Genomic DNA, 16,606 nt, shown 5'->3' with positions numbered 1-16,606 from the left:
CGGATCGCCACGTGTATGGCCACCTTTAGCTACGACAGCTGACACTTTTATCTGGTACAAGAAGGCCAATAAAGCATGCAAAAAAGCCACCAGACAAGCTAAAATGTGAGGGCAGTGAGGTGTGGAATGCTCTGCTGGGTGGTTAGATTCTTTTAACTCCTTTATGAGTTTTTTTGATAATTTCTTGAAGCATAATATCTAAGGCTATTGTGATCTTAAGCAGATCCGCTTCTCTCAGCTAGGCAGAAAAGCGGAGGGCTGTGAGAAGCGGATTGTCTGCCGTCGCCCCAACATCACCAAGTCATCATTTGGTTGATGCCAGTATAACGTCTTCTGCTGAAATGCTCAATTTCATCTGTGAAAGAGCACCAATGGTTTGCACAGGTTTTTGGGTATTCTATGGGTACCTGACCCAATGCCCATCACTGGCTTAAAAGAAAATCTGTTTCAGCTGACAACTCACCTATTCCTGTTAAGGAATAAGAGGTAATGTGAAGCAGGAATTTTGCTTGTGTGTTTATAAACAGAGCTAGCTCTCACCTAATAGGTTTTAATAAAAACATAATGCAGGTATCAACCGGTTATACAGAATGTTCAGGACCTGGGGTTTTCAGAAAAAAAGATCTTTCTGGAATTTGGATCAAAATGTCACTTACATTAAATAAACTCAATAGGACTGTTTTGCCTCCAATAAAGCTTAATTATATCTTAGTTGGAATCAAGTACAAGTCACTTATTACAAAGGAAAGCAATTAATAATAATTTTCGGATTAAAATGGAGTCTATGCCCTTCCAGTTATTTGGAGCTTTCCAGATAATGAGTTTCCAAATCACATCCCATACCTGTGCACATTCATTACTTTAATTATAAGGCACAACAAAATAAATATTTAAGGGGCACTTATCAGCCTAAAATTGCTTTCCCCCACCAGAGGTTTAGGCTAATAGACCCCACACTCCAGTGGGTGGAAACAAGTTATTAAAAAAATAAATAAATACAGTACTAGGCTGCTCACACTGGGAGGCAACTCCCAGTTTTGGCAGCCATGTTGTGGTACTCGCATGTACATAACAAGCAAGTGCCACAACTTCCTATGTACACGAGTGATGGAGGCAGGTGAGTCACATACACTGCTCCTATTTCACATGCAAAATGAGTAAATGGGGAGTTTTGGCCATTATGTGTATATGCACACTAAATAACATGGCCACCTGGGAGTTCCCTCCCAGTGTAGGTGGCCTAGCGCCAGCAGGGACTCTTGTGAGAAAAGCAATTTTAGTGTGATAAGAAGCCTTTTTTCTGAATCTCACTGGTACTGTTTCTTTATAAAATTGGTTGTATTTCCCTTGGTGTGCGGTTATTTAGGGTTATTTTACCGATGCACCAACATCTGTACAGTAAACCAGCAGATCGTGGAATATATAAGAAAAATTATGCCTCATGCTAACATTTGGTCAAATACAGTTGCTACTGCTTTAAAGTTGGAACTACATTTTGGAAATAATCAAGTTACCCTTTGTTATCCCTCTCACATTAATATGTGTTTTTATGCAGGTGTCAGATTTTGATGGGTAGTAATCATCTTTTGGAGGAGGGGGCCTTTCCTAGCAGATGTATTTGTATTAGAGTTTACTAAAATTTTTGATAACTTAAAAAGTTTTACTTAAGTAAAATGAAACAGATTGAGAGCGATCTTATAATCTGCCCATCAGGTATGTTAGACAAAAAGCTTTAGTGGCAGGATGTTTGAACAGACTCGTACTAGACAAAGGCAGGGAGTGATTAAAGGTGATCAAGGAATAGAACTCCTTAAAATGAATTTACATTCTTCTGGAGATTCTCTCATATATAATAGCTTATTGGCCATGATGTTTTATACAACCAGACTGCCCTTACTCAGGAGAGTGGCTATGCCTCTACATTTCTTGTGGATATAGTTAAACATTCAATTAAAAGGTAATCTCATGTGGCATTACCTTTAGTTACTCATTCAAGGTAATGCCACTTGAAAAAAGAAAAACCTGAAACCCGCAAGTTTGTATAAAAGTTGTCATAGGCAAAGCCAAGCCATACTCTCAAACTCTGAATTTGAGCTTGTAAACGTAAAATTCAAGACAAGAGTTTATTCATATGAGTTTCTTATTAATAAGTGACCATTCAATATGCAAATTTGATTTAGATTTACAATCAAAACCTGAAAAATAAGCCATTAGTGTTGTTACTCCATGGGAAGCAGACAGAATGCTAGAAATCTACCCCCCAAACCCATTCAAAGTGCTTTGTCTTGCCTGGTGACAGGTGCATATCACTTAAAATGCAGGGCTGCACTTTATATAAAACCCCATAAGGTGCAAACTATGTACCTTAGAACAATAAGCAACAATATTTTATTTTAATGGCTTCAATTGTATATATTTTAATACATAAAACATATAATCAGTTATATAGACAATCAAATAGTTTTAACAATTGCTGTCACTGAGAAGCACAAGTGACTGGCCACTGGAGGAATTACCAAAGAAAAACTAAGTCTAATATTCATAAAAGCAGTGTTTCTGCATACATCTATTTTCTTGAACAAGAGACTGTGGTAATCAAAATGCATAGTATAGCGCTGGTCTTATTTGCAAAAAAGTATTACTGCTTTCAAAATTTAGTTAAACATTTTTAGTGATTGGTTATGGTTTAAAAAAAAATAATAATTCTATAAACCCAAGCAAATTTAGCCATTTTTCAAAATATGCATTTTCATTATTCAAACAAATTTACAGCATTAAGTAAATGAATCAGAACTGCCATGACCAAAAAAGCCCAAAAACCTTTATTCACAACTGTATCAATGTGCATCAAACACTAAATTTTAAAAAAATGACATGCTGTAGACAAAACTAAGTTTGTTCAATTCTGTATGCACCCCTTTAAATAGCTTTGTGACTGAAGACCAGTTTTGTAGAAATAATTTTTAGCATACGGGAAAAAAAAAAAAAAAAAAAAAGGGGGGGGGAAGTGTAGCATGATGTTAAGCCATCACAGCTTGAACATATACATGTTGCACTTTAGGCATAAAATGCAGAAGCATACACTAAACCAATGCTTAAAGATTATCCACTTTAAATGGCATCAATATCAATGTCGTCATCTTTATCAACAGGTGACTTCACAGACTCCACTTTAGGAACGCTCACAGTCTTTGAATATACAACCTATTAAAAGGGGGGAAAGAAAAAAAAAAAAAGTCAGTTATTAGTACAGTTAAAATGTATACTTAAAACAAGGGGGCCCTTCCCCATGAAGCTAACTCAGCACCTAAAAAATAGTTATGTTCAAGTATATATTGTTGTATTGTATTGTTAATATATTTCTACTTATTTAAACCCAATAGTATTGTTTTTGCTCTAATAGGGATTACTTATAGCTTAGTTGGGATCAAGTACAAGGTACTGTTTTATTACAGAGAAAAAGGAAATCATTTTTAAAAATGTGAATTATTTGGTTAAAATGTCTATGGGACATGGCTTTTCCGTAATTCGGAGCTTTCTGGATAATGGGTTTCCAGATAAGTGGTCCTGTACAGTTTCTGTGTGCACAAGATGTGCTTTATATTTTAGAATCAAAAAATTCATATAAAATACTGAAAACATATGCTTGCCTCTATATTCTCATCATCTTCCTCCTCCTCCTCCTCATCATCACCAGAAGACTCTTCTTCAGCCTCCTTGAGCCATTTGATGAATGGGTCTGCCTTAGCACGGATATCTTTGGCAAGCTCTTTAGAAACATACTTTTTTGAAGGCTGAAAGTTAAAAGGGGGGGGTTATGGCATGTAATAACAGTACATAAGCAAGCAACACAATCCCATTTCCTTTTTCATACATTGTCAAAACACCCAGATGACACTTGTTCATAACTGCAATTGTGTAGGCTCTCCAAACAGACCGAAACTGTAACCCCAACTTTAATGGAAGAAGAAGTTCTTACCTTTTCAACCCAGCTGAAAATAACCTCCTCTTCAAGGAGATCTGCATCATACATTTCCTTTAAGATATGTGGTATTTTTGAAAGAAGGTGTGACTGGTGCATATCTACAACACACTCAAATCCATGTAGTAGGTACCTCTGTGCTTTTTTGTTGTTGTGGCAAAACTGTAAAAGTAAAACAAAAGGGCCTTTTAATATGCAATACCTTCCTATAAGCTTACATAAAACAACTTTAAAAGACTATCTTGCTCACTGTCAAGTGCCGAGTATTCTACAAATACAGTCAACATACTGACCCGGAGGAAATGACGCCTGTATTTCTTGATCTGGTCTCTGATTTTGTCATCAAAAAGAACTTCAGATAAAACCAAAGGTCCCATTGCTTTAACATCAAGCCTTTCAGCTTCAGCCAAAATGTCCTTGTCAGATGAATCAATTACACCCTCTTCCTTCTTTTTCTATGGAAGGGAAAAAAAGCCTCTAAATATGTCTGTAATATGAATCCTTTGGACACATTGAAATTAAAAAAAAAAAAAATCATACAGTTGATAAAAAAAAAAAATTTAAAGTATATATTTTTCTGCTGAGGAAGTATTACAGAGGATCAACATAATTGTCTTCCATAATAAGCAAGTTTACAAAAATTTCATTTTTAATGTTTTTAAAGTAATTTTTAAATGAAATAGCTAATAAAAGAAGTGAAACCAGAAAGACAAATATCCTCAAAATCAATTTCATTTACAAATACAGTGAAATCTCAACTTTACATAAGTTCCTTCATTACATAAGTACTCCTACATTGTTTTAGTGGTTGTACCGGCATATAAATGCATTACCCTAGTAACACCAGTAATAACGAAGTATTACCCTATTAGTTCCATGCACACTACACCAAAACCTTACCTTAACAAAGTCAAATAAAATGTTTACTCTGTCTTCAACTGGTTTTTCCAAGTCTTCACTAAGCGTAAGATTTTTAGCATGCTCGCTTATTTCTTCCATTCTACGTCTCTGAGCCTCTGCGGTTGTGTCCTCTCCCCAGTCTTCATCATCATCTTCCTCATCCGCATCCTTAAGAAAATTATTACAAGGATATCAATGTTAGAGAAACAAGCTTCACTTCATATTAAAACACCCTTGCAACACAAACTAAGATTACTGAAAAAGTGCTTACCACACGTGGAGGACTAAGCTCTGTTAGAACTTGGGACTCGTTTGCTGCAGAACCATTTTCTTTCTCTTTGCCCTTTCTGTTTTTCTTGTCCTTTTCCTTTTTGCCTGCATTGCTGTCTGTATTCTCTTTACAAAAAGACAAAACATAAGATCAGTACTTTCATCTTAAAACATGTTCAAGCTTATATAACAGTATATCTCACAAAGAAATTACTGGAATAGGTTAAGCTTGTTTTATCTAGCAAGCGAAAATTGGGGCAAAAGACTTTAACATTTGCCACAGAGTGTTGCTTGCAATTTATTTTTAAACTTGATATGGCAAAAGCAAACAACCAATTAAAGTAACTTGTGTTACAAAATCAGAATATAGTCTTTCCTAGAAAATTGGCTGTGTGAGAGAAGTGTCACTGTATTAAAAGGTTTGATGTGCCTAGAAAAGAAGATTTACCTGGTGGGTTTTTGAGGATGAAGGTACAGAGTTTATGGTTAGTGTCCAGCATGCCTCGGTAGCCACAGGCTTTACAGGAATTGCCTATGGTTTGCTTCTTAGGATTGACATGCTGAAAAAAACATTAGATGTCAAATTAGACCTCAAACAAATAAAAGGTGTCCATACACCGAAGGTAGGCGTTATTGGCCCAATTCGAATTAAGCGGGTGGGCAACCCTATCCAAGAAGAGGCCCACTAAACCAGACACCTCCCCAGGTTACCATACACTGCACGTAAAAAAACTTAATTGTTCCAACATTCAAGGCTATTATTGTACTTTTAGGCTCACAACAGAACATATTCTAAAAAAAGTGTCCAAATCAGACAGAAGTCTGTCATTAGTATTGATAAAAACCACACATCACTGCTAAAAACCCATGTGCCTACACCCTTACAAATCATACCTTTATCCTGTTATAATGCAGTAGGTAACATGCATGTCAAATTACTAATGTTCAAGCACAGACTGGCAGTGCTGTATTTTAACTCCAGATACAAAAAATATTAAATTGAATATCACCACATTCAAGTAAAAACCGTGTTGAAAGATTTGCACATTCACAATGTTGACCTCTTTAGGGTCAATAGCTCAATATGTTCCATGCCTCATGAAATATCAGGCTTCCACAAATATTAAAAGGCATCTGCAGTACTAGATAGAAATTGAAATGATAAATATATGTGGAATACATGAATTCTTACCAGATCAGTTTCAGGATTCTCACATTCAGGACACAGAACAAACTTTTTAATAAATCCATCCAACATATCTTGCAGCTTATTTGCCTCATGAGAGCCATTGACAATGTAACGGTCATTCTTAACATCAAACTGGGTCTGTGCTCCCAGCTCACAACCAAAATATTTGGTGGGATCTTGGAAAAAAAAAAAAATAAATACACAAAATGAATACATAGACTGGAAGTGGTCCTCCAAGACAAGACATTATTGGCCCAAGCAAACACAAACAGGGTCATGGCTGCCCAAAACTTGTGTGTAATATAAGCATCAAATCAGATATCTACAACTCACTAACATGTTTCAGCAGTCAAAAAATACAAACCTGTCACACAGACTACAGCTCTGTAGAGTAAACATTAGCATTAAATGTAAAAACAAGGACAGAGCATTTCAGTGGATTTAAAATATAGAAGTCGATTACACATAACTGTATACAAGAAGGTAAAGCACTACTGCAAATTCAACTTACAGGTTGGAGGCCGATTAAGCGCCTTTGCAACATCAACCATGTTGACTATTACTGTCTTTATTCCATTTCCTTTGCCCTCTACCTGTAAGAAATAAGGAAACCAATGAGCATGGCAAGTAGAATAACTTATTTTAAGACTTTGTTGCAAAATACAAATAGATACATTACCTTAGCAATCAAACGGGGCATTTTGTACCGATAGAACTGATCGGAAACACTTCGGTTGACATTGACAGACATTTTGGTTTATTATTAGCCCTTTCAATAACGAGAAATGGTCTTTGATTGCAACTTTTTGGTATCTTCTGTCTGGAGAAGACTGGATGACATAAACGACTGCAAGAGTTCTCGGTCTCTGACATGAAAATAATTTCGCCACCGAGGCTGCAAGCGTCCTGCTTGTATGCTATGTTCCCCCAATACAGGTACCAATGGCTGCGCAACAGCTCTGCAGAGGAGGTACAAAAATATAACACATCAGAAAAACAAATTAAAAAAAACACAACTTAAAAAGGCCTTATAGACATTATGTACTGCACTACTATGGTAGTATACCCCTTTTTTAACATGACTTCAATGAAAAGGTCTTGCACTGCAGCAAAGTTTTTGTAAATTTCTTTAGCAAAACAGGTAAAATTAAGCTACTCAATGTTGGGTCCTTGCAAGGCAGAGTACCAATGCACTAATTATTTCCCTGCACAACAGACTCCTGCTAAGAAAAGTCACAGTAGTGGGTGAAGGAAGGGGACCTGCTCAGAAATAAACCAGATTTTTCATGATTATAACAATAGGCAGAAATTTTGTTCATAAGCCTTATTTACTGAACCAGAGGATATACTGCCTCTTTAATTTGGTAAAGAAAAAAAACTAACTTTTTTTGAATAATGAAAGAAACAATGCCAAGCAATTTTCCCCAGTCTAAAATAATTCAAAAAGCTGTTGAGAAAAAGTTCCAGTTTGTTGGTCTGATAATCAAATGATGCTATATTGTTCCAGGAGTCAGAACCAGAATTGCAGAACACCCAGAAAGATACTGCTTTCACTATTTTGAAAGACACTATATATATATATATATATATATATATATATATATATATATATATATATATATATATATATATATATATATATATATATATATATATATATATATATATATATATATATATATATATATATATATTATTTATATTATCTCTATCCTAATGTAAAACCTTATAGAATTAAAATGAAAAACTTTCTGAGATTACAAAAAAAAAGGAAATAAGTCTTTCCTTAACTACAACTTAGCTTTATAAGAGTTTCAATGTGTTAAAGCAGTGGCCCAGTCTCGAGGAGTTAAAACAATGTTTACATATGAGCAGATGGGACTAATTGTAATAGGTGAGCCATAAGCCCTTGGGAGGCGTCAGAAACCAGGTAACTCACCAAGGACTATAGGGGTTAAAGAAAACAGACATGAGTAAAAAGGCAGCTCTGGGGGAGCGGAGGGCCAGCTGCTCCGGATGACTCACAACTGCAGCACTGAGTCAGTCCTGGAATCGCGGCCACGCATGCGCACACTTCCCAAATTCTCCCACCCCTTATCTTTTATACCCACAACCCACCTTGACGATATCACCCCTCTTCCGCCACTAAAAGCATGTTCTCAACCCACCCACTTATAAGCCCCACTTCAGTTTGCCCGGGAGGCCCCGTATCCGCCGGCTGCAAAATGCGTCACGTCTGAAGTCACGAGGCACGGCAGCCATTTTACATCAACATCCCGCTGCGGCCTACATTAGGGCGAACGTAGCACTCCCCCTCCCCATTAGCCTTCCGGTCGGTGCGGACAAATTCCTCGACAAAGACCTTGAAGTCGCCCAACACAGAGTCCAGAACAGTGGTATTGTCGCATGTTGCAATTCCCAGCCCCATAGCTTGCTGTACAGCCGTGTTTTAACCGAGGGACTAGCAACCTTCAGCCCTCAATGTAAGGCTAATAGCCTCCTGCTGTTTTTTTCGTTTTCATTCGTCGACTAATGGAGCCCCACACTGCTTATGTAGCGACCGTGCTCCACCTGTAACATATGCAACGCAGCCCGAGGGTACTTACCGTTTTCGTCCAATAAAGACATAAACACAACGCTGCTCGCCCTGGGTGCGATGAACGGGAAGGCAGGATAAAACGTCTTTACGATGTACACACACAGTGCGCTGGTTGGGGCGGCGGTGGTGGAGACGGCACAGCACGACGCTGGCCAACACACCAGCAGAAAGCTCCAAATTATAAGCAACAAAACAGGAGACACCCTCCGGCCGGGGGATCTAGAAAAAACAACACATGATGATCAGCAAGTGAGAGCTAGCGCGAACTGCGCAACTACTTAGCACCGAATGGGTTAAAGACGTTGTTAATTAATAATTAAGTCTTTAACTAATCAAATGAAAGCAGCTGTTTCGATGCAGGGTATAAACTTAGGGCCACACTGACTCATCACTCACCTCAGAAAGCTTCTAGCTGTCTCTAGCACGAAAAGCGCAGAGAGTTGATCTTTACCCCCTCCCCGCGCAGAGAGTGTCTGTGGGTGTGGCGCTGATCTGCAGGCTGCCAATAGGCTATACACATGGTACACTTCCCCTACCGCTGATTGGTCACAGCAAGTGCTTATTAATGACTTTAGCCAATAGCAGCAGGTCTGTAGGCGGAGAGCTCGCGATAATTTCAAGTGGGAGGAGGCGAGAAAGAGCTGGATCACGAGGTAGTGATAGAGAGACGTGTTTGCAATGGCGATAGGTAGGGACCTGTGGCTCTCTTAGGCTACTTTTCCCAAGGGGGTTGGAGAGTAGAAAGGCATGTTGCTTTGCATTCTGTCACACAGGGTAGTTCACTTCTAATTACTACTTGTAGTACGGCGTGGATAGTGTTCTTTCAAAATGTTGATTTTCAATCTTTTATATATTGTTGTTTGCCACTATCTGTTTTAGGCGACAAATGCTGTGTGGTTGTTAGGTTGTAATATGCCAGTTAGTTATGCAGTGTTCTGGAAGTGATAATGGGAGAGAATTGAGAGTCCCCAAGGAAATAGACTAGCTGTAAAACAGCGTTGTGCGTAAAATACAGGCATGGAACCTAATATCCAGAATGCTCGGGACCTGGGGTTTTCTGGATAAGGGATCTTTCCGTAATTTGGATCTCCATAACTTAACTCTGCTAAAAATCATTTAAATATTGAATAAACCCAATAGGCTTGTTTTGCCCCCAATAAGGATTAATTGTATCTTAGTTGGGATCACGCACGAGGTTCTGTTTTATAATTACAGAGAAAAAGGAAATAATTTTATAAAATTGAAATTATTTGCTTATAATGGAGTCTATGGGAGATGGCCTTTCCGTAATTCAGAGCTTTCTGGATAATGGGGTTTCGGATAAGGGATCCCATACCTGTATATATGACTTATAATGCTGACCCACACAAGCAGGAAGGGGGTCACTAAGCAAAGGCTGTCTTGCCCCTTCAGCCCCACCCCAACAAACTTGTGGCTGTGCTTCACTAGTTCCACTTCATACACATATGTTCACATCAGGGTTTTTGACTTTGATGAAACGGGGCATATTTCCGAATCAATCCTCTCCATGTCCTTAAATATTGTTTTGTGGGGCTAAGAAAAGCTTAACTCCCTTGTGCCTGTAAAGGTTCTCATTCATACATGTCCTGGTATATCTTGTAGAAATAAGTCAAATCAACTGAACTTGTTGTGTTTTGCTAGTAACTACGAAACACCTTCAAGAAAAACAGCACATCCAGTTGATTTGACTTACTACAAGATTAACTACCTGGTCTGCAGAAACTGAATAAGGCAGGCTCCCCAGCCCTTAGAATTTCATTCAAAAAAACATTTTCAAGGGGTGCTTTACAGAAAAGTGTTTGCACATAAAACACAGTGGGGCTCCCATGTAGGGTTGCCACCTGGCTGTTAAAAATTATGCTTAATTCCAATGTTTATAATAGAAAAGAAGGCTGGTATTTTTTTCTGGAAAAGTTGGCAGCCCCCTTCCCATGTCCTTTTGGACCCTGGGCAAATATCCTTTTTGCCCATTAAATAAATCTATTCTCATTAAATGTTAATAATTAAAACTTAAGTTTTGAAATATCTATTTTTGGTTGCTGGTGTTCGTGACACTTAGGGCAAGTAGCAACCCCATAAAAACAAAATGAAAACAAATATATATAGATATATAAATGAAAAAAAGCTTTTAATAAGTACCAGCCTTTCTGAATTGTTTCCTTACCAGGGGTGTGAGCTGACAGCCCTGTTTGGGTGGGGTAAACAATATTGACAGGCCAGCAAAGCAGCCCCAGCAGCATCATGTGAGAGAAGATAAGCCTTGCTATGCAGAAAGTACTGTCTCTGGTGTAGTATACAAGTAGCCTATTTTTTGCACCAATTCACTCAGCATGATTGATACAGAAACCGGGGCACTTGTCTTCAATATATTCTACATTGGAGATGCTCTTTGTTTTGAAGGAAAATTCAGATGCAGCAGGGTTTAGACTTTAACTAAACATTCAAGACATGCCAAAATAGAAGCTACATATAGCACTCAAGACCATTTAGCAAAATTATTTATTTTTATTATATTATAAAATTGAAAGAAAGGTCTCTTATCTGGAAAACCCCAGGTCCCGAGCATTTTGGATAATGGGTCCCATACCTGTACTATTAACATGATTTATTAGCTCCAATGCTATTCAATCAAAAGGACAACCAAAATATAGAATGTCACAAAATTAATTCTGCTTAAGCAGCAATTCATACTACATTCATTGTATATGTTTTGTCAGTGTCAATCCCTTTTAAAGCGCACTGCACTATGCAAGCTGGTAATCATGTGGGTTCTCATGTGTATCAAGTTATTCAGGGCACTTGTTGCAAATATACCCAGTCAGATTAGTTTATCTTAATATGTCAAGGGAGATGGCTATGGAGTTACTTGAGTTCATAAAGTGATTGTAACACACCTAATTGTGTGGAGCCTACAATGGCCTCCCATCACACAATGCCAATCATAAGTCTGACCACCTGCAATGGTCACTCAAATTTCATACCTAACCCACAATAGTTGCTTAAATCTCCACTCACAATTTCCACCCCTCACATCACTAATCTGTGTCCCCTGGGCTGCTTCTGGGCCATGTAGGGTTTAGATTTTTTTTAAAAATTAAAAAACATGCTAGTTATCAATATAATTAAAACTAAGGGACACACCCCTAAAACTTAATAAAAAGTTGGCTTTGTATGCCAGTTGCCTTTCTTCTATTTGATTCTTTGGAGGGAGTGCAATGTCCCAGATTACTGAGCACCAAGAATAGCAGAGGTCTGGGCATGCATGTGATATTTCACATTTAGAGTGAGATTTAGGCCACTAATAAATGGGTAAAGAAAGAGAAAGCAGACTTCTACATATTAAGAACCCGCAGAAGAACAATACCAAAATATCAAATCTCTGCACCAAAAATGTTCATACTTACAATAAGATGACCACAGGAAGCCATATATTTTTGGAAACTACACTACATTTCTAAATGGATAATGTCTTTCTACTCCAAGCAACCAAATGACAAAGTTTAGCATGTCATCATTTCTTATAAAATTTCTGAAAACCGCCTCAAAAGGGAGCATTTTTTAGTACCTTTTGTCCTTAGGCACAAGCGTAAAACATAAATATGAGTGCTATGGGTCTTCTAAATAAATTGATACACCATATGCATAGGAATACAAAATTATGTAGCACGCAAAGAGGCCAAATTACAATGATAAAAGTGAATATAAATGGCTTTATGTGAATAGTTTTGCAGGCAGAAACAAGCAACCAACCCCAGTACAATTTTTTAACAATGCACTAAAATCACCAAAATAAAATTAAAAAAGTAGTCGGTGTGATGAATGTTTAAACTAGTCACACTGGGCAATAAGCCTGGCAATAACTAAAAACCTGTGATTGACTTTTTCCCAATATAAATAAATAAATTAAATATATCAGTAAGGTATTTTTTTTGTGGATGTCAGTCTTCAAACATCTCAATCTGGGTGACAGTTGGCCATTGCACTTGTTCCGCCCAGACCTCACCCCTGCTCCACCCCCACCAGAAATATAGGTAACATCCAAAAAAGTTCAGGAGGATTGAGTGGTCTGTTTTTCGTAAGCCCCTCTAGCCCCTCAAGCTCTTTGAATCTGTGAGCCGCACTACACTATAGAAAGCTGCAAAGAATCTGATCTCCCTCCCCACCAAAAATACCAAGTAGAAATGAATTCAATGTCTTCCACTGGTTGAGGTCCAGGTAATACTTTTACTTCTTATGCCACAAATACCAGTGCATTCCAATAATGAAATATTATTTCCCTCAGTATGCTGGCCTGTCACTGGTTATTGCCAGCCAAGAAGATGCCGAAAGAATAGTATATTAAACTTCAAGAAACAAGCTTGCAAGTAGAGATATTCTTTATTGTGTTTGTGATTTACCTCCACACTGGAACAGCAGCCATTTTCTACCAATCATTTTGAAGCTTATTTCAATCTTTCATGAATCCAGAGGACTGTTTAGGACTCATGTTAAGACATTACGTTGAGTTTATGGTCATCATTATTATTTCAAATAAACCTTGGTTGTTGTAGCATTACATTTTACTTTCAGGACAAAAAAAAAAGATACTTATGCTTACCTGATTTTGTGTAAATGTTGTGCAATGACCTTTGTTTTCAATAAACCTGCTGAAAATACTACTCTGTTCCTGGAATAAATTCCCTGACCTCATGCTTTTGTTGTTTTGAGTATTAGCCATGCTGACACCAGGTTCCCTACTTTCACAGCAGGGCTTTTATTCAGTTTTCAGATGATTAAGCTTCTCTTGCTTTCTAATATTTACATTGCATATTTTGCCAGGTACTCTTTTTGACCAGAAGTGTTGTCGTCTTTCTAGACTTAAACTGTTTTAATTTTTTTTTGAGCATTTTATATATACATTAATTTACTATTGGCCCTACTGATGGAATGAGTATGGGCATTTTATTTCTCTCCTTTCCAATAGATCTCTTTTTTCTAAGTCCTTTTAGATAAATTAACATAATTACAGAGAAAAACCAAAAGCCATTCCACTTTGGGTCAGAGTGGGGTACATTCCTTTTTTTTTTTTTTTTTTTTTTACTTCAAAAGTGGAATGAGACCCTGTATAAAAATTATCCTAGCTTTCAAACAGGTGACAAGAAAATGTTACCCGCTGATTGGCTGCTATGGGTTACTGCACCTAGGCAAACGTAGTGCTTCTTGTTAAATTAGTTATGTCAGTAACCCAGTATTTTCTCACTTGCTAAAAAAGCATCCTATTTTTATATATCTAATATATCTGCTTTAGGAAAAGAATTTCACAATTTGGGACTTCTCCAAGTCATTAATGAACAGATTAAATGAAAGTGGGCACAATACAGAACTGTGTGGCACACCACTTTGAATCCTAGACCAATTAGTGAATGGACTATTGACAACTACTCAATGGTCCATTTACTTGCTTGCTTCACTGGCAAGTTTTGGGGCAAAATTTCCATGAAAATACTACAAATAGCAAGATTTAAACTTTTATTTTTCAGTTGTACAGATGTGGGATCTGTTATCTGGAAACCCAGTATCCAGAAAGCTCCAAATTACGGCAAGGCCATCTCCCATAGACTGCATTTTTTTTCTCTGTAGTAATAAAATAGTAGCCTGTATTTGATCTCAACTAAGATGTTAATGGAGGCAAAACAATTCTATTTGGTTTAATTCATTTAAATTAAATTATTTTTTGTAGACTTAAGGTATGGAGATCCAAATTACTGAAAGATCTCTTATTGAAAACCCCAGGTCCCGAGCATTCTGGTTAATAAGTCCCATACCTGTAAAATGAAACAGCAAGTACTTGTTCTTAAAATTATATAGAGAGCTGTCGACCCCCCCCCCCCCATTTTGTTGGGAGTTTCCCCATCACCAAATAGTATTCACCCGAAGTTTGTGTCAAATTCTGCATGGGCCACGTCAGTGACGTCTTCTGAAGCATTTGCGCATGTTCGGGGAGCGAGTATTGGCTTCAGCTGGGCATTTGTGAATGTGTGTGATGTCACTTCTGAAAACACACACATGCAAGTGACGTCACTTCTGGGTACCAGGAAAATGTTTTGGCAGCATACTGCAGTGCACCGCAGGATCCCCCGACAACTGTTGCCTTTAGGCTGACAGCTCTGTGAAATATGATATAATAACTCCCACAAAATGCTCCTTCTACTGGTTGGTTGCTTGCTTGCTTACTTATTGGGGCACATTTACTTACTCACGAACGGGCCGAATGCGTCCGATTGCGTTTTTTTCGTAATGATCGGTATTTGGCGATTTTTCGGAAAATTGTCGCAACTTTTTCGTAGCCATTCTGAATGTTGCGCAAAATGTTGCGATTTTTTCGTAGCGTTACTACTTGCGCGAAAAGTCGCGACTTTTTTGCAGCTTTCGTGCCGAGTACGAAAGATTCGGATTCATTCAAGCTTCAGTATGGTGACTTTTCTTGGGCCAGGTTGGAGCTGCAGGGTGCCATTGAGTCCTATGGGAGGCTTCCAAAATCATGCTAAGTCTGAAAGTTCCGCCCCCCGCTTACGAGCGCTCAATACGAAAAAGTCGCGACAAGATACGAGCGAATCGTAATGGCTACGAAAAACTCGCATTTTTTCACACAAATTGTATTGGTAACGAAAAAGTCGCGACAATTTCCGAAAAGTCGTAAAGGCGACGAAAAATTCGCAAAATGTTCGTTTTCCAATCGGAATTTTTCCAATTTGGATTCGTGGGTTAGTAAATGTGCCCCATTGTGTAGCTCACTGAGAAATGTGCTTGCACACTTGGGAAGAGTTTTAATTAAATAATCACACCTTTATTTGGTAGACAGGACCCCCTCCCCCTAATTTTTTTTACTCTTTTTAAGCAAGAAAACAAACTCTTTACACTTCAGTTAATGCCAGTGTGAAAAGACAAATGCTTAATTCCATGTGCAAAAAAACAAAATTCCTTTCAAGAAAATATCAATGGTGGATTCAAGCAGTTAAAGAATAATGATCTTCTGTGTGCCAGTACTTTTAAATGAGAGACTTGTCCAAATTATTTGCCCACTGATGGCTGAGATTAGGCTGATAAAAATAAATCCTTACTGCTGAGACGCTACTTGTTTGTATATAAGCTCAATCAGTTGTCTTATAAGAAATTGTTGTCCTAACGTTCTGGTGTAGTTTTTCCAGGAGAGGGAAGGTGTTAGGTTAGGTGTTAACTCTGAATTGGTCTCTTGAGCTTAACTGTTTTGTGTCCTTGGAGAACAAACAATTATATGTTTCTTTTTTCATTCTTTAGTTAAAATGTTCTTGAAAAATCACTAGCTTTTCTCTCAGTGGCATAAATGGGATACAGCAGACCCCGCAACCATTGGGGACCCGGATGGTTGCAGGATGTTCTGTATGCATCTGGCGTCACGCTTCTGCAGTTTACTACTTGCTGCAGGCAAGCTTAGGGTTTGAGCTGGTCCCATACCCCATGGGGGCCCAGTCCCCAAACATTATGCTGCTCAAACATATGGAATTCATCACTTGTATCTTATTCAAGTGTGGTGGGACCTTCACAAAGCCTAAGGTAATTGTACGGGATTGTCTTTTCCTGCATTTTCACACATTTACGCAATAATAATGATTTTTTTCCCACTGAG

The 16,606-nt window shown here is 37.9% G+C and overlaps 1 protein-coding gene, 1 long non-coding RNA gene and 1 other non-coding gene across 5 annotated transcripts in view; 1 reads left to right on the top strand and 2 right to left on the bottom strand.

Moving 5' to 3' along the window:
• Nucleotides 1–2,104: 2,104 nt before the first annotated feature.
• eif5 (eukaryotic translation initiation factor 5) lies at nt 2,105–9,426 on the bottom strand. Of its 3 annotated transcripts, XM_012968281.3 has the most exons (12): nt 9,337–9,426; nt 8,948–9,159; nt 7,021–7,300; nt 6,853–6,934; nt 6,345–6,517; nt 5,601–5,712; nt 5,154–5,278; nt 4,883–5,050; nt 4,276–4,437; nt 3,980–4,144; nt 3,651–3,794; nt 2,105–3,204 (listed from the first exon to the last, which is right to left on the bottom strand). In XM_012968281.3, the coding sequence occupies exons 3-12, from the start codon at nt 7,090–7,092 to the stop codon at nt 3,112–3,114; spliced, it is 1,296 nt and encodes a 431-aa protein (XP_012823735.1). In that variant the 5' UTR covers nt 7,093–7,300; nt 8,948–9,159; nt 9,337–9,426; the 3' UTR covers nt 2,105–3,111.
• On the bottom strand, nt 5,324–5,445 carry LOC116407412. Its single transcript, XR_004220318.1, has one exon. It is a non-coding gene; the product is annotated as a small nucleolar RNA SNORA28 (small nucleolar RNA).
• Nucleotides 9,427–9,519: 93 nt separating the features above from the next.
• Nucleotides 9,520–16,606, top strand: part of LOC105948197 — a 30,383-nt gene continuing 23,296 nt past the window's right edge. The window contains exon 1 of the long non-coding RNA XR_001171598.3: nt 9,520–9,593. This is a non-coding gene — a long non-coding RNA (uncharacterized LOC105948197). The remainder of the gene's footprint in view (nt 9,594–16,606) is intronic.

The sequence above is a fragment of the Xenopus tropicalis genome, chromosome 8 (genome assembly GCF_000004195.4).
Source record: "Xenopus tropicalis strain Nigerian chromosome 8, UCB_Xtro_10.0, whole genome shotgun sequence".
Lineage (NCBI taxonomy): Eukaryota > Metazoa > Chordata > Amphibia > Anura > Pipidae > Xenopus > Xenopus tropicalis.
Note: the sequence above shows the minus strand (reverse complement) of the source record. Positions and strands in the feature narration are given on the sequence as shown.

What these genes read in the sequence shown, in the direction of transcription:
- eif5 (XM_012968281.3), bottom strand. Translation starts at nt 7,092, where the DNA reads ATGTCTGTCAATGTCAACCGAAGTGTTTCCGATCAGTTCTATCGGTAC. An exon ending in TGCCCCGTTTGATTGCTAAG is followed by an intron (nt 6,935 to 7,020) that starts GTAATGTATCTA and finishes TATTTCTTACAG; the next exon opens with GTAGAGGGCAAAGGAAATGG. An exon ending in AGCTTAGTCCTCCACGTGTG is followed by an intron (nt 5,051 to 5,153) that starts GTAAGCACTTTT and finishes AATTTTCTTAAG; the next exon opens with GATGCGGATGAGGAAGATGA.